This window comes from Juglans microcarpa x Juglans regia, chromosome 6D, assembly GCF_004785595.1.
Source record: "Juglans microcarpa x Juglans regia isolate MS1-56 chromosome 6D, Jm3101_v1.0, whole genome shotgun sequence".
Lineage (NCBI taxonomy): Eukaryota > Viridiplantae > Streptophyta > Magnoliopsida > Fagales > Juglandaceae > Juglans > Juglans microcarpa x Juglans regia.
Genome location: NC_054604.1, coordinates 37,069,444 through 37,089,370, shown reverse-complemented (window position 1 = coordinate 37,089,370; position 19,927 = coordinate 37,069,444). Strand labels below are relative to the sequence as shown.

The window sequence follows — 19,927 nt, the reverse complement described above, 5'->3', positions numbered from 1 at the left end:
GGATCTCATGGTTCATTCAGGAGACCAAATCTAATGGAATGTCACTTTTAGTAGAGCAACCTAAGATTGGGAAATAGAAAGTTTTGAGGCTTTCTTCAGCTCTGTTTATTCTATGAAGTTGAATGAATTGGGGAAAGATAAGTTATGGTGGACACCTGGAGGCAAGGGTACTTGCTTGGTTCGCTACTTTAATAAGTCTCTTACATTTCTACCAAACACTCATTTCCCATGGAAAAGTTTGTGAATGAATAAGGTGCCTCCCAAAGCACTCTTCTTCTCTTGAACAACAGCACTAGGTAAGATCATGATTATTGATAATTTGCACAAGCACTAAATAATTATCTCAGATTGGTGTTGTATGTGCAAGAAAACTGGCGAAACAGTGAATCATCTCCTGCTACATTGTGAGACAATGAGAGCCATGTGGAGCGAAATGTTTAGTCGAATAGAGCTAAACTGGTTGATGCCTAACAAAGTAGTTGAGTTATTAGTCAGTTGGGTGATGTCGAGTGGTGCTCCACAAATCAAAGCTGTGTGGAAGATGATCCCTACTTGCATTATATGGTGCATATGGCGAGAGCGTAATGAGCGGACATTCGAAGACAAGGAGTGGACTTTAGAGGAGATTCGAGCTTTATTTTTTCGCACTTTATTTCTTTGGGTTATAGCTAAAGATTGTAATGGCCTAAATGTACATGATTTTCTTTCTTCTATAGTGACCTAGATAAGTTTTATCTCTTGTATATCTTCTATTTACTTGAACTATGCCTATCCATATTAATATTGCCGTTTACCTATAAAATAAAATAAAATAAAAAATTCTCAGCTTTCTGATAGAAGTTGAACAGCACGTTCATTGTAGAATTCCAACGAGAAACAAAAAGCGTACTACTAATTACACTATTGGACCGTGTAACGGCCGAAGGCACCCAACAAGATTCGAGTTAAAAAGGCAAGCCCAAGTAGAATACCTTGAGGAAATAGATATGTTCCAATTAGCGTTAGGGTCTGCTTGCCCCCCAATCTTGGCTTTCCAGCTCCATGAATTGCCATAACTCATAACCCTTTGTTCCAGAGTAATGAACTGTTTTTCTAACTGTCAATCAAGGTCTATGAGAGTAGAATTCAGTCAATAAGTGCAAAGAACCCCCTCTTGGCTTGCTCGTAAGATAAATGTAAAGAATCACTTTTGTAGGCAAATTTTCATACACAAGAATTATAAATTGCATACGACTTCCTATTTTGGACCTACATGTCATTTACTAGCAGATGACTTTCATATTTGCTTGGCAGCAATGTCCTCATGTAAATTTACACATTCTTGAGAACAAGTACTCCTATCGATTATGAATTCATCACAAGAAGAAGGCAAGCTCGGGTTTTGGGGTAAAAGAAAACAAGCTTTCACCAAAAAATTCAAACAAAGACCCCAACATATGTCCTGCATCCATGTCCTCCTTCCAAGCCTGAGAGAGAACGGTAGAAACTTTTACCGCCCTACCACCAATCTCCCTTCCAGAAATGTTTTCAGCTGGTAACTGCCGAGACATTGATGACAAACCAGTGCTGGAACCTCCTACAGCAGTGGAATACCCACCTGTTATCCCTTGCATGGAGTTCATTGGTACTACACCCATTGTGCTGTCAGTTGCTATTTTCTTGAGTGGTTGTTGCTGCATTAAGTTGTCCGTGCTAGCCTTGCGTTTATCTAGGTTAACAAGGATGCAGAGTGGATAATGAAGATTAAATAGGTGGCAGAACATTGTTGTAAGAATCATATGACACAGTGGTTACATGTCAATGAAGATTCCAAACAAAACAAAAGGCTTCTAATCAATCTATGAGTCACTATTATCCTCGCCCAAATGAATTTCATCTCAAAAGGTTCAAGTAACACACACACACACACACAACAGAGACACTGTAAGAAGTTCCATTCATAAGAAATTTTCTATTTTTTATTTTTTTGATAAGTAAGAAACTTTCTATTTATTCCACGTTACCTTTCAAAACAACATACATAACACCCTTTTTTCCTCTTAATCATTTACTGGGAGGAATATCAAAACTAATTCCTACAAACTTCTACCGGCCATTAAACATTCTTCCAAGCACACCCCAAGACTTGAACTTATGACATTTAGGTTGTCTAAGCACCGTTTTCATATGAGCACACACAAGATATGCCTACATCCACACACATTTGTCAAGATCCCCTCACAATGATATTTAGAACCAACCATTAAATCCACGTTTACTTGTTGCATGTTGTATTGCATAAATTCTCCCATCACCCCAAAACCACTGTCAACATCCCATCCCATCCCATTCCCCCCCCCCCCCCCCCCAAAAAAAAAAAAAGAAAAAGAAACAGAAGTAACTATTTTCTCGGGAGGGGGGAGTTTGAGATCTCGAGTTCAAGTCCCCTGGAGTGTGAGTTGTTTAGAACAATCAACCATAAACCATTACACTTCCCTTTAAAATCAATCTTATAAATTTCTTTTGCATTCTACCCTAACAGTCAGCCTTATGGCATCCAAAAAGTTTTGAACTTACTAGATAGGGTCCATAGGGATGTTCTGACTGAACATACAAATATGCATGAAATACGAATGGATTGCATACTTATTTATGCCAGCTTGACAATATAAATCATACTTCGCATTGTAGTCACAACTTTTCCATTGATCTTCCAGACTGCACGAGTTGGTGGTAAGAGCAGAGTGTGAAACATCTTGAGCCGATCGTACATGCATTGGCCAGCTGCACACTAGAAGGTTGATGGTTTTATCAGGTCCACGTAACATCCAAGACAAACAGAAAATACACCACATTCAAGAAAAATAAAACGAAAAACAGTGTCATATTGCAATATGTATTCACCAGCAAGGCACCATAAACACGCCAAGCTTCGCGCCTCTTCATCTCATTCTTTTGCTTCTCAAGCAGCATTTCTGGAACCAGAAGTTGCAAATATGGCTCAAGATTTGGTAATATAAGCATACGAACCTGTTCAGAGTTTACAAGTATAAAAAATTGCTCAAAACCAACATAAACAGATGGTGTTCAAAGCAAAGCATAAGAAATTAAATACACAAATATGGCAGCAACTGCAACCAAATGTATAACATGCTGTTGGCGGTCCAATGCAGACACACACCACAGGAAAAAGTTAAAACATCAAATAGTCAATGGTTGTTACAAAACTAACTTTCCCTTAGTTAAAGATTGATTTAAAAGGACCATACAATACTTCCAATCTCAAAAACTGCAACTTTATCCCACAATCCTCCTTTTGCCATAGAAAAGCATTGAGATATGAGGTTACCACGCCGGGTCCAAGGGCTGCTAGCCCTTGAATTGCACCAAAGTGTTGGGGCAATGCTTTGGTTGGGTCCAAGAAAGCATGGAGCAGAGTCCTTGTGACACGTGGCTGAAGGTTGTGATAAACGTGCCCAAATCTGCAAAAGTTTAACTAACAAGGAATATAAAAATTATCTCAAATGAGAAGAAAAAATAAAGTGGATCAATATCTGCTAGTACTCTTTATCTCACCAAATAGAGCTTACATGTGAAACAAACTAAAACAGAAAGGTAAACTGAGTAGTCATTATAATTTCAGTACATGCACCCATAATTCTAAGTCCCATGGACAAAGAAGGCTAGGCTAGTTAAAAGGTACCCTTGCTTATATTCTATGCACACAAGCACAAGAATAAGGCACCATGGATATCATCTTTATGAGGAGAGAAAATTCTAAAGCAAAGTTCAACTAAAATGTTTTTTTTTTTTTCTTTATTGGCACCAGGTGTCTAGGAACAATGTCCTAACTAATCCCGGCGGTGCATAGACCCTCGGCAAGGAGTTTCCTACAAGTGCACATCGGGTAATTCAAGGGGAAAATCCCCCATCCAATGGGCCCTAGAGATTGTTTGCATCCAAGAGGATTTGAACCTTAGACCTGGGGGAGCATACCCCCAAGCCCAAGGCCTTTACCACTTGAGCCAACCCCTGAGTAACTTTCAAACAACTAAGTTGTAGAAAATGATAGAAGTTTATTGTGCACTTGTGTAATTGTACTGAAAGATGTATCATTGAAGCGGAATGCTAATAATCTCGGTCATGTTAATTCCACATCAAGTTTTGTATTGTTAATATAAACAGCAAGAAAATTTTCACCTTTGGCATATTGAAGCAACCAGGTTTGCTGTAAAGTCCCTAAGCTCCCAATGATTGTCAGAAGATCTATTCCCTAATCTTTTCGCAACAAGGCATGTAATAACAGATGGCATCAATTGGTGTAGCTGAATAAAATTAGCACAATATTAGATAGACAATAAACAAACCCTAGAAATGAAATAATCAGAATTAAGTACTTCTCACAAATGCCACCAGTGCCAAGCCTGGGGGTTAGCACCTACAAGCCCTAATTAATAATGGGATAATTGATCAAACAACAATCATTGACAAGTTCCTTGCCATGCCATTTTTTACATCCCGTTGTGCATTCAAGAGTAAGGGTCTACATGTTTGGGAGTTTTTTTTTTAATAAAACAGTTTTCACGAAGATCCACAAATCCAGATATCATCATCCAAATATACCTCTTTTTCCTATCTCTTTGTTAAACTTTTCTAGCGGTAAAACAACAGCTTTATATTAACATTTAAGATGTGACAGCCACTACTAAATCCTTCTGATAGTTATCTTGAGGACAGTTCAGCATCAAAGCTCAAAATGGTTATACATGTGCATGGATTAATAATTGGCCCAAATAAAACGACTATTATACTTACATAAGGTTCTATATGAATGTGTGGATTTTGAAGAAGGCTTCGAACAACACGCATCAAAGCAAACAGGACAGAATAATTGTTCAAATTACGTGTAACCTGAGATGAATTGGAATTATATGAGTTCAAAATGTGCAAAATTACAACCAAAAGTAAACTAAGAATGGGCAGTAAAAAAATGATTCAGCCTTGAGATCACCTCATCAGCAATGAAGTATGTGAAGTACGGGAGTAAAGGATGCAGTCCTGCATCTGTTGCCAAGCTCAACAATGCTTGTTTGAAGAGGACAGAGCCAGACTTATTCACAGTCAGTTCTGTGACTTTTTCAAAGTACAGCTATAGCAAAAGAATTTGGCACAAAATGTCACATGTTTGAAATACAAAAAGAAATGCATATATTAGGAGATATGGAAGCTACCTGAAGCTCCCTTGATAGAACATGCTTAACAGGTAATTTAATGTCAATGGGAAGTCTATCTTCTGTGTACTCAGATTTTTTTCCATCAGAAGTTGCCGCAAGTGCTGAAAACAAACCATAATACAGGTCTAAAGCACCAACGATGGGCAAATCAAACTTTTAAACTAAAGAAGTTTGGATTAATTAAACAAGGCCATAAATATTAGAGCTTGTAATGAATTTAAAAATTACAACAATTTGAAAGAGATCAAACCATGTGAGTCATGAAACAGAAAATTTGCCAGTAGAAAACCCTTTCCAGTCAGAAGTTACAAAAATGAACTAGCAGTCTAGCACAGCGTGTGATTAGCAGGTTTAATATGAAAGAAAATGAGACGCTCATTCAGTGCTTTTGTGAAATGACTAGGAGATTCTAGGATTATACAATAACCAAGCAATGGATCCCTCATTTCATCACTTATATTGCACCTAAGTTTAGCTAAATACCTTCAACTGGAGCATTTTCTGGAATTGCAGGTTGAACACCTTCAATTGCCAGCCAGTGAGCGGTAACTGATGTATCAAGTGGTGCTTTTGGTAAGGGTGCCTCAATAACCTGTATAATTTAGGAAAAATAAGGGAACAATAGGAAGTAATTTACATAATTTAGTTATAACAGTACAGTCAATGTCATTTTTGAATACTTACATCTTTAAATTCCACATCCTTGTCATCAATATAGAATAAATCCTTGTGTCCAACAGCCCTTTTGAACCTCAGGGGATCTCCAGGTGTAAAGCCATATATTGGCTGCAGCAGGTAGAGAAGATGCAAGTAAAAAAAATTGAAGCCAAAGAGAAAATTGCAGATAAACCTTTTCAAATTTAATCAAAGCATACCCTTTTTTTGGGAGGTCAATATGTATTATAGGCTCTCTTATTACTTATAATATACATATATTTATATAGGTGGCAGCCAAAGTGTATACCCACAAGTTCACAATTTGTTTTATTAAATTTCATTAAAGAAAGAAAAGCAAGGGGCACCACAACTCAAGTAAATGAGTTTTTTACAAGATAAATACCTTAAAACAGATATTCACACGCAAAATTCGAATTACCCACATGTTCAATAGATCAATCAAATGTAAGCTATCACCTACGTGGTACGCAGAGATTTCTGGGCCACATCAACAACGTAGCCCAAAAAGCCTTGGCTCAAACTTGTGGCACCAGAAATCAAACATTTAAAAAAAATATAAAATACAACAGAACAAGAAAGAGTAAATCATGTAGAAAGCACGTCTTTATATCTTTAAAAGGGTAAAAAGAAACAAGACGACAATCAAAACAATACGAGCAAAGAAGACCTCAACTTAATAATAATGCTCTAACTTACCTCCACATTTCTTAACTTAAGTGCACTATCCACATCATCAGCCGTCAGACTAGTCCGCTTTGAGTGGCGCATGCATTTAATCGCCTCCTGCATTTTCAGATAACGAAAGACCTATTTAGTTTCCTTCTCTCTCTCAAAACCCTCCATTGTAACTTCTTTACCTTCATCATCATGTAAGCTACATCGACTATAAAATCTTCCCCAATATCTATGTTCTCTCAAAACTAAAACCATCCCATCTACTGTTCATCCCTCTTTGACGATAGAATGTACTTCAGTTGCTCACTGGCATTCTTATCCATTTCTTCTACTAATCAATCGGGTAGATATTGGTATTGGTATTGGTATTGGTATGAAAGAATCCAATGTTTTAACACGGGTTTGTACAGCTCCAATTAATCCCAGAACCAGAGGGTGAACTAAAGCTAGCTCTTGCAATTTCTGATTACCACAATGTCCAAGTAGTATCAACACGGTACATACTATAACTCTCACATATCTACTAATATATATACATATAATACCTGCATGATCTCTCGAACGCGGTACTCGACGTCGGGAGCGAGAGCGAGGGCAACATCGGGGGACAAATTGGTAATTCCAATGCTCTGTGCAACGACCTCAATTGCCTCCTTTGGGACAACGCTCATCTTTCCTTTCTTCTTTATTCTTCCCTATATAAACATATGCGTTCGTGTGTGTGGATATATTAAGATCAGAAATTATGAACAGGGTAATTTGAAAAGATTAGAACCTGAGAGCCGGAGAGTGAATTTTTGATCTTAGGGTTAACTGCAGAAATTGTATGAGATGTCCGGGCGAAGAAGAAAAGCCACGGGTGTCACTAATACGAGGTTTACCGGGCCTACTTTACTGGGCATGGGAAATTAATGAGGGTGAGGCCCAAACTTCGGCCCAATGGCGTATTGGGCTAGAAATTTTTTTTTTTCCTCTCTTCAGGAAACCGTGAATAAAGGCTAGTTTGGATAGTGGAAAATGCTCTTATTCATTATTTTATTATTATTTTTTATCTACTTTTTACAAAATATCCGAAATCACCTCATTACTTAAACGCAACCTAAAAGAGTTGATGCAATCAGACTTGGGAGTATAATAAATTAATTGAAATTTGAAAATTGAGAAGAAATTTGAATCTATTTATTTCATTTTTGGATATAAATAGATGTGAAAGAGTCTCTAATTTTAACAGTTGGCTAACATTATATCATTATCTATGAAAATTCATGAGATTAGATTTCAAGGCCAAAATATTTGGAAGAAGTTGAGAACTTCATTGGGAAGTGTCCAACGAAATGGCTTTTAGTTTCTCTCTCTCTCTCTCTCTCTCTGCTAAACTTGGGGACAGTATAAAATATCTTTGGAAAATTATATGTAACCCTGAACAATATGAAAATACAAAACCTGCATAGGCAATTTGGTTGATTGTAGCTTAAACGTCTATTGTTAAGACTGGCAAACAGACAGAAGAAAATAAATATATACTTTACCATGTCGTTTAAAATTGCAATTTACAATTCCGTTTCACAAACAAAGCACCACAGGAAAACAATAAAGTCAAATATTTTGTTAGAATCATCATACGAACAATACAAGCCAATTCTCACCAAAACATTACACAGAGAGAGAAGATGGCGAGGTTGGCCGTTGTTGTTATTACAAATATTTGATCAGCAACCACATGACAGCAACCAGAACGGCGATCCCAATAACTGAAAAGAGCATGCACATGCAAGAGCAACTAACTACCCTTGGTGCGCTTATTCAAAATTGCCAAATGCTTCAGAACCACCTGTTTTGACAATAGCAGAGACCACAAAAGAAACATCTTTAAAAATTCAACCACATTAAAGAATTATATATATATATATATATAGAGAGAGAGAGAGAGAGAGAGAGAGAGTATAAAAAAATTGTATTGAGTGATGACTTTAAACCTCAGTTTATGACGAGCCGTTACAGAAGTTATTTTGTTCTATTTTGCATTCTGCAATCGCATCACTTTGCTAAACAAGAGTTTGTGGTGCTAGTTAATAAAAGTGGCAGCTGAGTGTATTACCCGTAACCTGTTGTCTGTAACATCCACATGTTGGCCCAAGTCATCCTGCAAATGGAAGAGCAAGGAATGGTAATACTCACAGCAACACAGTTTGTATCACTAAGTAATTAATTTTAAATGGCACTCAAAGATATAAAGGGAAAAATAGAGAAGGCACTAACAAAACGAATCAATAAGACAGGATAAAATACATACAATCAGCCTAGTGTGTAGGTCAAGCTCTTCATTAACTGCCAATGCAATATGTTTTGTACTTACAACAGTCTCCTCCAACTTTCCAAGACCCTCATCTTGCTCTGCTTCAAAAGCATATCACATAAAGGTCAATATTGCAAAAACATAAGCAATACCATCTAACAAAGAGAAACATTATCTCTGTTAGGAATCACTGTAGCTAAGACTAACTCGAAGTATTGTAGCGGAACTAAACGAAAGAAATTGATGACAATCACACAGAAAGAACAACAAGAATTAAGTGGTTCGACTCAAAATGAGCCTACGTCCACTGGTGGGGTCGGTATCGAAGATTTCACTATCAACAGAGATGGAGTACAGATTAATACAACAAAACTTCACAAGGAAGTTATCTCTCAAACTCACTCTAGACTTCTCTCTCAAGAAAACACTTAAAAAACAAGCCAAATGAATTCTGAAGTCCTTGGGCAAGAAGTGGGCGCCGTTTGATATTTATAGGAAAAGTGAGAATTCACTTTTGTGAACATTGGCTCGAGCGAACGTCGAGCGAGTGTCGAGCGAACGTAGATATTCTGCACTTCGCTCAAGCCAACAGTTGTGCGAGAGTCGAGAGAAGCTCTCTGCCTGAACTCGCTCGAGCTGGGTGTCGAGCGAGGGTCGAGCGAAGCTCTTTGACTTGGATATTGCTCGAGCTGAATGTCGAGCGATACTTGAGCGAAGCTCTCTGTCTGAATTCGCTCAAGCTGAGTGTCGAGCGAATGTCGAGTGAAGCTCTCTGTCCGAATTCGCTCGAGCTGAGTGTCGAGCGAATGTCGAGTGAAGCTCTCTGTCTGACTTCGCTCGAGCTGAGTGAACCTCCGCTCGAGCGAACCTACGACACATGCACTGTTCAATCTGAATTCAAGCCACCTCATAACAATCTCAATACTTGATTATCAACTTGCCTTTCATAATTTGTCGTTGAAGCCCAATAAGACCAGAGTTTTCTAAGCCAACTGTTCTTCTCACAGCATCAGTTGGCTTCATTCCAGAACCAGGCAAGCTGTCCCTGCTTGCAAAGTTTGACATGTTCAATGTCGAAGCCATCTGGTTAACTTTTGATCTCAAATTTGCAAGCATGTCCTTACGACGAGTCATCTCCTTCTCCGATCTGTGTATCAACACGAGCAAACCAATAAACTTCAGCAACAAACAATTAGGAAGTTTATTTGGAATGTCAATTCAAGAAACTGATAAGCAAGTATTGCCAACTTGATCAAAGAGGAAGTATACTTTTCACTGTGACGGTGAAGAACTGGGGTACCAACAAGATACGGAATTTTCTTACTTAATAGCTAAATCAGCAACCTCAAGGCTTTTGGGATTACACAACATGGAATTGAGATACTTAACATAAGCTTTAATTATCACAGATACACACTGCAGGTGATTGATAGAAAAAGGATATTACGTAAACTAATAAAAGAGAACCCAGACATTTGAAGCAACCTTTTCCAATTCCTCATTATCCTTTTCTTTTCTAGTTTACAATCCAACATGCATTAGACTTCATGGAAGAGCATGGCAACTGGCAGTTTTAAGTCATGAACTTTCCCGACAGCACATAATATCGCACCCAGAGTTTAAGAGGTGAGACTTCTATGGTACAACAGAAAAATATCAACCAGTTAGCATTTTCACTCACACTTGACTTCTTTTATTTCTTTCACATCGATATGATATCCGAGTAAGTAAAACAGTTGAGATTTGGAAGAATATCAACTTGCTATATTTGGCTATAGGTTTTCCAAAGCAAGAACATGAGATAAGTAGATCAAATCCTTCTTAAAATAACAATGCATAATATTTAAGGCCAAAAAAAAAACCCATCAAAGCAATGAACTCCTCATCACCAGAGAATCATATGAATCACCAGCACACCATAACTATTAACACGGGCACCTTCCTCGTGGCAACATATGCAAAAGAATAGCACATTACTGTATCAGAAAAATATTGTAAATATAGAAACAATATGAGCATAAGAAAAAGGAAGGCGTGGTTTGGTTAAATCTATTTTGTAGTGAAAGCCACTTCTTTACTTAAAAGATCAATTGCAGCTAAAAGAAGAAAACTTACATTGGCAGCTTTCCAGGGAGCTTCAACAAAAGGGACTGTAAGCTATCAAGTCTAGTCCTTAAAATTGTGATCTTCCTCCGTAAAGCAGATGCATAACGCTGAGCATCCACTCCCAATGCAGGAAACGAACTTCGTTCAGAAATCATGCCATTGATATCATCAGCAAGTTTTAATGCTTCATTATATTCCTTCATCCATGAGTTTGCAGACGAAGCCATTGGCCCTGAAAGATAAAAGATAACTTAATCGAGTAAAACTTACTCACACAAATACATGGTAAAAGAATTTCAGCAAATGATAACCACAAACACACTACAAAACCATCTTAACATTTAAGACTCATATAAAATGACGAAATAGAGTGCATATGAATATATGTTTAGGCACTGACATGTAAAGTAGAAGGATAATAGCATAATAAATGTTAGATTGGGTTCATAAAACTTTAACAAATCTTACAGAAGTGGTCAGCCTAAGACCCGTAAAGGCACAAAAATATTAGAGCCTAACATTGCCTATTTAGTTGTTTATAGCTAGTTATTAACTCGTCACCAACTAATAAGCGGTTTTGTCAATGTAAGGCCACCTTCAGCCAGCAGCCACAAGCAACTTTTCAAGAAGATGCATATTCATTCCAATTCATAGCACCATTACTGGCACAAGTAAAAGTTAAAGTTCAAGACACGCATAAAGGGCACTACCGTGTTGTGGCAGAATTAACGAATCCCACTGTTGGTAAACTATTATCACAAAAACTTAAGCAACCAAGAAACAAGTAGACAATATATTATGCAACACCAGCTATGCTACCCGCTTGATAGTCCTGGAAACAGACACCACTAGCTTAGCTCTGGCAAAAACGCAAGGAAATTTGACAAAACAAAGCATGTCGTTTCATAAAACAGTCACATCCCTCTTGTTTGCCAAAAGAGGAGGTATCGATTGAACCAACCTTTATCCATTGCCGTTGGGCAATACACAATTACATGAATGGTATAGATGAATCCTCAACCAGTGTGTAAGAATATACATATTCATATCTATGCACGTTGATACATGATATACATACATACATATATATATATATATATATATATAAGTAAACCAAAAGGGAAAGAAAAAAAGTTAAAATTTAAGTTAGTACAAGGGAAATGATTCGAGTCAAGATAATTGCCAATTGTCGAGATTTTTTTTGTTTGTAAGTGTTGCCAATTATCTAAAGAATTATGGAAAACCACAGATTAAACTCCAACTGCAGAAATCTCTGAAGCTAAGTTTTACCTCGATAATCTAAAATTACAGGCTAGAAAACTAAAGCATGAGCAAACTCAGTATTAAACATGACAAGTTCATAATTCTCAATCGATAACATTGAAGAGCGAAACTTGGTCGAAGCCCTAAAAAAGTTGGAACAAAAGTACCCCGATATTACAGAGAGAAGAAGAAGAATGGCAAGTTTAGGAGAACATAGTCATGAATGGGTAAGGCATATGAGAATTACACGATCTTGATGGGATGAGGTTGGGGATCGAATTGAATTGAAAGCGAATCAATGAACATAGAAATAACTGTATCGAGAAAACAAATTATAGGTAAGGAAGAAATGATTCCAAAAGATGTCACACTAGAATGGGAGGCGAGGCATGACACCACAAAACAACCTGAACCGGCGACGTTTCTCCGGCAATGTTGGCAATTTATTATCTCTCAAAGTAAATAAATATATTTATTTAGAATATAGCGAAGTATGTGTACTAGTGATATAGTAAATATATAGTTTATGAATTAGAAAAATTATCATTTCAAAAAAAAAAAAAAATGAATCAAAAAAATTCTAATAGTCATTCATCTACCATACACTTAATTTTATTTTATTTTTTGATGCAAAAAAAATCTTTTTTTTTTCTTAACAGGTGTGTGGCATAGGAATAATGAGTAAAAAAATTATATGGGTTATTATATTTTCTAAAATATTTTTCAAATCAAATTATGTCATATGAAAATATAATTTTTTATAACTTATCTAAAATTTAAAATTTATAAATTAAATTATATCATATAAATTTTTTATTAAATATGTACTATACACCAACTTATAATAGAAATTTTTTATTATTTATTTATGAGCATAAACCAAATGTAGTTTTTTTGTTCTCAGCAAAGTAGAACATTCATAGATAAACTAGCAGTTATAAGATACAATATTTAATAGGGTGAGAGTCCCCTACAGTCTTCCTAAACTAATATATCATAACACGAAAAAGAAAAAGATAGATCTGGAGCCAAAAGTATGGCTCCCACCTATTTCCTACAAGGAGAGACCACTTTGTGACGGTTTTTATATAGTCTAATAAACAGACTATAGAATTGTGACTAGAAGCCTCAGTAAAGGGCTGTGTGCTGCAACTTGTTAGTCTAGACTAGCTGGAAGAAACTTTCACGTTCACTTTCACTCGATCATTAGTTTGGGAAAGCAGGAACATAACATAGCAAATGAAAATTGTGACAAATCACCGGCAAAGTGCCGTTATTGGCAGTGGCGGCGTGTGCAGGTCATGTGCCACATTTGGAGTGAAGAGAACAGTCGGATCTAGAAAATCCGATACTGCTGGTCCTGAAATTGCTGCACGAAGCGACAAAGAGCTCTCCAAGGTGTGGCAGCGTGTGAATCTCACGCGCGGCATGAGGTATATGCGTTACACATATGAGCCGACTTCTTCCATCATCTGGATGATCGACACCTAGAGAAGCTGTTGGAGGGGCGCGTGTCAACCCTTTGTTGTCGAAAAGCAGCAGATTGATAAAGTTGAACGATGCGAACTGGAAAAAACTAGAAAACTAATCAGAAATAGACAAAGTTAAATAGAAATAAATAAGGCCGTGGCCGACGAGGAGGGGAGGTGGGTGGAGCCGAAGCACCAAGCCCATCCCTCAGTGAACAGAAACTTTTTCTGGATGGGATAATAGGGAGTCTGGAGAGAAAATAAACAATGGGAGCTAGGTTTACTTAGAGTATTTTACTGAAGCAAATGTAGTTAAATTGGAATGATTCATTTAGTTTTAAAATTCATTGCAATCAATATCATTAAAAAACTGAAAAATGATGGTAAAGAAAGTCTACAAAATTAGCCATCACTTGGTTTGACGGGTCTAATGAAATTCTCTTAAATTCATTTTGGATTCGAGGATGATTACCGAAAGAAAAATGATAAATACATAATAATTTTTCATAATATATTGTACAATCATGTTTTACAATGAATGATATTATTGTAAAATATCATATAAAAATAATATTATTTTATAAAAATTTCTTTATTTTAATCATTGATTATAAAAAATATTGTGAAAAATATTGTGTTTATTTTTCAAAAATAATCAAACAGACATTAATTAAGGTTGCGTTTAAATGTTGAATTGAGTTGAATTAAGTTAAGTTGAGATAATAAAATATTGTTAGAATATTATTTTTTAATTTTATTATTATTTTAAAATTTGAAAAAATTAAATTATTTATTATATTTTATGTTAAAATTTAAAAAATAATAATAATAAGTTGAGATAAATTAACTAATCAAACGAAACCTAAGAAGATACGTGTGATAAAGCTACGTATTTCTTTTCAATTTTACCGTTACTGAATCCAAAATTTACCAGTTCCCCCGTTGGTGGACTTTGGAGTTGTTACAAAAGCTTCATCGGATGCGAATATTACGCGAGGATGCTTGCCTTTGCGGATTTGCCAAGTTGAAGATGAGATGCGCCCGAGAAGACCCCTTTGATTGTAACGATGATGCTTCAGAACGCTACGTGAATATGTGTGGGTCTTGTTGTTAGCAGCCAAGATAATCTTTTACAAAGCCCTGAGCAACTATTTGGGGACTTTAATGAAGAAAATTCCAAAACTTCAACGAGCTAGCTAGCTGACTTCTTCTCCACGACCTCTAATGATGTCGACCTGTTGTTTTCGGGGATTATTCACAAGCAGATCGGGAAAATTCGTTGTTGTGATGACTTTCATCCAAAAACTCGGCAAGCATGATGTTCTTTGTTATCTATGACCAACGTCTCTTCCGAGTTTACTCAATTTGTAATTCTATCCTATAGTTTGAATATTTATCTTTCTCATATGGGTCTCTCCTCAAAATTAATGGCACCAACTACTCTGTTCATTGTTTTATCACTTTCGCTCTTGCTTACAATCACCCATATTCAATCCAATGAGGAAGGCTTCATTTATGTGCAAATATTCGAGAAGGGTCTTGATTTTGCAAAGGATTTGCTAATAGACAAGGTTGTTTCCTCTATTATTCCACTTCAACTGCCTGATATTGAAAAGATTGTGAAAATCTGACTTATTGGCAAAGTCCATATTTGCTTTCAAATATTACAATTAATCAGGTCGATATTGCTTCTTCATACGTTAGTACCGGAGAGAGTGGTATTGTCTTAAAACAAAACTGCTTGTTGAGAAAGTAAATTCAACACAAAAAATCTCTCGACACTTTTGCTAAAAATAGTGCACTCTTTTGAATGTGGGCCAGTGAACATATTTGTTTCAATTGTTCACCATTACATATCTGACCATTTTCTTTTATACTTGAAATCATGAAATCATGTCCTCGTATGACACTATGAATTTTTTTTCGTTTTATTTAGCCCATCCACCTAATTCTATGATTGCTAAAGATGCTTTTGTTTAGGATTTCTGTTATATAACATAATTTTGATTATGTTGTGAATCGAGATAAATTTTTTTTCACATTGTCGCAATAAGATATCGAGGATATTGATCATGGGACCATTGTCTTCCATATATTTTTTGTAACCTAACAGAAATCCTAGACGAGTTTATGATTTCATTCGGGGGAAACAGACTATTTTTTGCTGGAACTCGAAGTGCAGTAAGCACCTTTCTAGTGCCCCCACACATTTGGGTTTTCCTTTGTTTGTTTTTTTGCAGAGTATCTAAAGTTACGCTTGAGATAAGGGCGGTTGGCCCCTTTGGCTCAACATTGTAGCTCATAGAGTTTCGGCGGCGCGACTTCAGAGTTTCGCCAACGCCCGACCAAGTCTTGAGCCTTCGCGCTGACCTTTGGCTTTCTCAGAAGCAATAGTAAACAGGAAGTTTCTTTGGTAACCATGATTCAGCTATAAATATATTTTTGTTTACAGTAATGAGAGCAAAACCAAAGCAAAAGAGACCTAATTATATACCTGAACAGATGCATCCCCTTTATCCGTAATTGCAATTGGAATCAACCAAGTAGTGTAAGAATACTGCCACCTCATGCTCAAATTTGCAGTGGCACCTGAAGCATTGAAGGTATGGTGGTGGGGTTAACTGCAACCCTTGAGAACCAAGAAAGAAAGCTTAAGCTCCATTTGCTGGAATGTGGGTGTCATGTGAAAGATATCTCAATAAAGTTGGATGGTGGTGCATCTTGGCTTTATCAAGGGTATGCAATCATTTCATATAATTGCAGTCCGCTGATAAACATTTAATTTCCTATATATTCTAGTTGAGAAGGAGTTAGTTTTAGCTGTGGTTTGTGACTTGCGTTGAAATCTACTAACTGTATAGAGTTTAGCAGGATTTACACCTCATTGGAAAACAAATTTTTATGTGTCCAAACTGAGGGGAAATGGTTTCCCTTAACTTGTTTAGGAATTGAGTTTGCAAAATGCATACCTATAACACAGTTGTTTGCTACCGTTCATCTAAAAATGTTTTCTTTGACTAAAAATGCCAAAAGGAATATTCAAAAGAGTTTCAATGGTCTTTACTTCAATCCCTGATTCGATCCAAGAAGGAACAAAAAAATCATTTGGATACTAGCAACTTATCAGCATTCATGCAATTCCCAAGCTTGTTCCATATGTAATTGTAGACTTGCTAAATTAACAACTTTTTTTTTTTTTTGTGCTTAAAATCTCTGCTAAATTAGTTTCATAGTGTTATGTGCATTTATCATTAGTTGAACTTAACGAAGAGCTTACTTTTTAAGTTTTAAGGAAGCTCAAGGTCTATATGTCATAGAAGTAGGAATGTTTCCCACTTTAATCACGGTAACTTTTAAAGACATCAGTCGGTAACTTTTAAAGATATCAGTTGGTCGATATTATTTATCTTCTTTTATTGTTCAGGGCATATAAGTCCTCTACTTTCATGGTCCTTATGCATTTTTCCAATTGGCGGACAAACCATTTATGCACTCAAGTCTCCTACTTTTATCCCAGGGCAGTGGATGCATTTGAACCGAAAATAGCATCTGCAGTTGAAAGTTCTGTTTCCAATAAAATCAGAGAAGGGATAATAAAGCTTGACTCCTTTTTGCAATCATTTCCAGAACATATCCCAGTATATAGCATTGCTGTTTTGAGCGTTACTTTTGTGGACAACCCCGTGTTGAGTAATTCTTCCATTGAATTTGACATTAATGGTGTAGTCACATCAAAGGATGCAGTTTTAGTTTCAAACCATAACCATAAAGGTTGGAAGGATTCTTTTTCCTGCAGCAGTCTAGCCAAGATGGTCCAGATCTCTTTACAAGATGATGTTTTTAATTCGGCATCATTGGTTTACTTTGATGTAAGTTATTTCATTGTCAACTCTTTGCTTTCCACATTTTTCTTCAAGTACAGTTAAAAATAACAAGTTTTAAGCCATGTGTTGCATTTTCTACATTGTCGAATTGGACAATGTCAAAGTGGGACATTGTAACAGTGGCTTTGCTTGACGCTTGATTGAAACTGAGTTGGGGCTCAGGACCTGAACTGTTGCTTGAGTTGTTCCAATCCTGAGCCCCAATTCACCTTGAGCACGCCTTAGTTACACCTTTATATTTTATGAAGCTGGGCACCAGAACTAATGCTCCTTTTTGTGGTCAGGAAGATACATTGCCCCTCGGTTGTACAAGCAGTACCCAAATGATGACATGAATCTTAATATATCTGTATCTTCTCCACCAATAATAAAAGTTGCAAAGGATGACATTGATGCTGTTATTAACTTAGATATGACAATTTATGTCATGGATCTTGCATCTCATTGGTAAACTTAATTGGAAATTATGTATCTAGAAGTTTTAGTTTTTATTTGCCACGCCGTTACCCATTTATTTCCTCTTCCTCTTTTTTTTTCTTCTCTCGTTATATCTAAGTCTTTATCTATATGACAAGTTCATGCCATCCTATTATAATTTTTCACATGCCATTGTAAAATATAATGAATGAAGCTTGGTATGACTGTCAGGTCTTTTTTTTAATCACCATATCAAGTATATACAAAAACATCATTTCACATACTAGGCGAAAGTATAAAGTTGGAAAGATTCAAAGATCATTGTGCTCTTCATGAGAATCAGTATAGGTGCTATTTGTTGGTGCAGGAGATAAGTACCTCCGGCTCTGCATAAATCTTGGGGAATAATCTAGCTGGTAGTATCAGATTGAAAGATTTCACCACATATTTGAAATGGAGTGAGATTGGTGACCTGCAAATACATCTTCTTCAGGTTAGTGTCTTCTTGGACAGTGTCCGTCTCTGGCAATTATTGGTGTTGGAGAATTTAATGGAACTGAAATGTGACAAAAATTTTTGCCATTGATTTTCTGAAATACTTAATAGGATTTTATATGGTCTTCTTATCATGAGATTCAGCCATACGTTCACATGGTGGCATAGAAACTTGGACTAGTTATATCAAACAATCGTACATGCTGAGAAGTTACGGAACATGGTGGCCTGGGGGTCTAACCCAACAACTCTCCGTTTGGATACTAATTTCAGCTGATCTGTGAATAGTAGTGAAATAATTTATGAATAATAATGAAATAGTAGTGAATAGTTTGTGAATAGTAGTGAACTAATATAAGAATATTTGAGAACAATTTAGTTCCCAAATAGTTTAGTTCTGGATCTTCCTAGTCTTAGTTGCTCATTCACTAATAAGATATTTTTTGGATTGTGCTTTGTGGAACTTTGACTTGTTCTCTTTTCATTAACTTCATTGTGGTCTAATAAAAGCATTTAACAATCGCAGTTTTTTTTCTTGTTTATTGTACCCTCTAACCAAAATAGAGGGACCTTACTTTCTCTAATTGCTATATATTTCATGAATTGTTGATCTTTTCAGCCTGTAATGTCAACTCTCATCAAAACCGTATTGTTGCCGTATGTGAACTTACACCTGAGGCGAGGAATTCCTTTGCCTCTCCCTCATGGTTTTACACTTGAGAATGCTGAAATTGTCTGCACATGTTCAAGGGTTATAGTTTGCAGCGATCTAGCCTTACCAGGACAGTACCATCTTAGCAGCAGCCACTTTGCTACGACCAAGCATTCTAATGTTACGTGAACAGAGTAGACACTGATATATTATTATATTGTTAGTGTATTTTCTTTTAACGAGCTTGTTAGTGTAATATTTGCTCAAGATTTGTGAGTTTGTTCAATCATATAGCATAAAAGATAGCTTGTACAAAATTTGTAACGTCTAGTGGCTGAGGCAACAAGAAGATGGAAGGGGAAATATACTTCTTGCAGAAACGACACACAAATTGGAAAAACCTTTTTATGGTGCACTTGGATGGATGGATGGATCTGGGGAGGAGGATTTGGAATCCCTTATTTTGATCATATATTAAAATCTGGGTTTGAATTTGTACCTAATTCAAACAAGCTTTTAAGCTTTTCAAAGTTTTAGATTTGAACTCTACATCTAAATTCAAATTTTTAATCTAAATTTTTGAGTTCTGTTACGTATAGTTATTTTTGTATATTCTTTATGCACTCTACTAATGTGATTGGCCAAAACAATTATTAAAAAAAAATAATGCAACTAATCACATTAGAAAAGGACGCAAAAATAATCGCACATAAAATTTTTGTGTTATATGTTATGGTACGGACAGGACGAGCACAAATCACCTGGATGGGCTTTCAACT

At 36.3% G+C, this 19,927-nt stretch overlaps 1 protein-coding gene and 2 pseudogenes across 1 annotated transcript; 1 reads left to right on the top strand and 2 right to left on the bottom strand.

Annotated features, from left to right (window-relative positions):
- Positions 1–1,137: 1,137 nt before the first annotated feature.
- On the bottom strand, positions 1,138–7,425 carry LOC121236173 (transcription initiation factor TFIID subunit 6-like). The gene is made up of 12 exons (XM_041132703.1): positions 7,112–7,425; positions 6,588–6,674; positions 5,898–5,999; positions 5,697–5,805; positions 5,211–5,314; positions 4,991–5,128; positions 4,795–4,890; positions 4,180–4,304; positions 3,329–3,461; positions 2,884–3,009; positions 2,659–2,770; positions 1,138–1,708 (listed from the first exon to the last, which is right to left on the bottom strand). The coding sequence occupies exons 1-12, from the start codon at positions 7,235–7,237 to the stop codon at positions 1,356–1,358; spliced, it is 1,611 nt and encodes a 536-aa protein (XP_040988637.1). The 5' UTR covers positions 7,238–7,425; the 3' UTR covers positions 1,138–1,355.
- An 836-nt stretch (positions 7,426–8,261) lies between these two features.
- Positions 8,262–11,233, bottom strand: LOC121236177 (annotated as a pseudogene).
- A 3,398-nt stretch (positions 11,234–14,631) lies between these two features.
- On the top strand, positions 14,632–19,744 carry LOC121235598 (annotated as a pseudogene).
- The last annotated feature ends 183 nt before the right edge of the window (positions 19,745–19,927 follow it).